Below are 1033 nucleotides of genomic sequence, written 5' to 3' on the forward strand. Positions count from 1 at the left end.
TTGGCCAAGTGCGCAGCAAAGAGTACGTGATCACGAGACGGCACAAGACCGACTGCAGGACGTGAGTCTGTGCAGGTGGCCTCGTAGTTGTCGGCGCCCGAGAGCCATTCGAGACGATCGAGAGCAATCTCTGGCTGCTCTGGGCATAAAATTGAGCCACTGACAGCCCAAATGACTCCTTTCCAAAGGCGCGGCGCTGGTGCAGTACCAGATGTACTCGAGATTGCCATGTACGCATCCGAATGACGTTGTCGAGCGGGTGCGGCGACGCTGAGAATTGTTTGCACAAACTGTCGAAGCGTCGACGGTACCGTGACATACACCATGTCGATGGACCCAAACGGCCCAAGGAGCGAGGATACAAGAGCGTAGTTGGCGCTCCACGGCGGTTGGGGCAGGTACCAATCTTCAATCAAAATATCCTGGAGCGACGCGTTCGAAAAGGCGAAGCGACTGCTGGCGCGAAGCAGACTTTTATGGCTCATGCTTGTGCGGTTGCTCCAGACGTAGGCAAGGTCGCTGTCCAAGGCCCAATACATGATGTACGACGTTGCACTGGTGAAGCGAGCGTAGGTCGCCGTCGATTGCAGTGCAAAGCTGTACGCGGCACCGTACGCGTTGACAATGTTGTATGTGGTCGTCAAGCCGATCGACTTGTAGTTTTGCCACTGCAGCGTATACGATTCAATACCTTTTGACGTCCAATAGGCCACTTCATCGGGGATCGCGAGGTACGGCGGAGTGAACGTCGCTACCAAAGCTCGACCGGCCTTCGATTGACGTAGCTCAGAGCCAAACCCAATCTCAAATTCTTCGCCCCAGTACATTGTCAGGTTCACATTCCGAAGCAGAGACGCCAAAAAGACAGCACCGTTACTGACCATTGACTTGCATCGCTCTTGGCGCTTGATCGAGTTGGCCATTTCCCAGGTTTGATCAAAGTCGAGGTAGCAGTACTGCGTAAAAATCGACGCCGTGTCATACGAGGACATGCTGCGCAGCCCCGCGATCGCGTCACCAATCGCGGTTAGGG

General features: G+C 55.0%; 1 protein-coding gene across 1 annotated transcript; it reads right to left on the reverse strand.

Annotated features, from left to right (window-relative positions):
• Nucleotides 1-191: 191 nt before the first annotated feature.
• On the reverse strand, nucleotides 192-992 carry SDRG_14538 (hypothetical protein; the record flags this gene model as incomplete). The annotated part of the gene is made up of 1 exon (XM_008620673.1): nucleotides 192-992. A coding segment is annotated over one exon (801 nt), but the record flags the coding sequence as incomplete, so codon positions are not given.
• Nucleotides 993-1033: the final 41 nt, after the last annotated feature.

The sequence above is a fragment of the Saprolegnia diclina genome (assembly GCF_000281045.1).
Source record: "Saprolegnia diclina VS20 unplaced genomic scaffold supercont1.74, whole genome shotgun sequence".
In the NCBI taxonomy this organism is placed as follows: Eukaryota; Oomycota; class Saprolegniomycetes; order Saprolegniales; family Saprolegniaceae; genus Saprolegnia; species Saprolegnia diclina.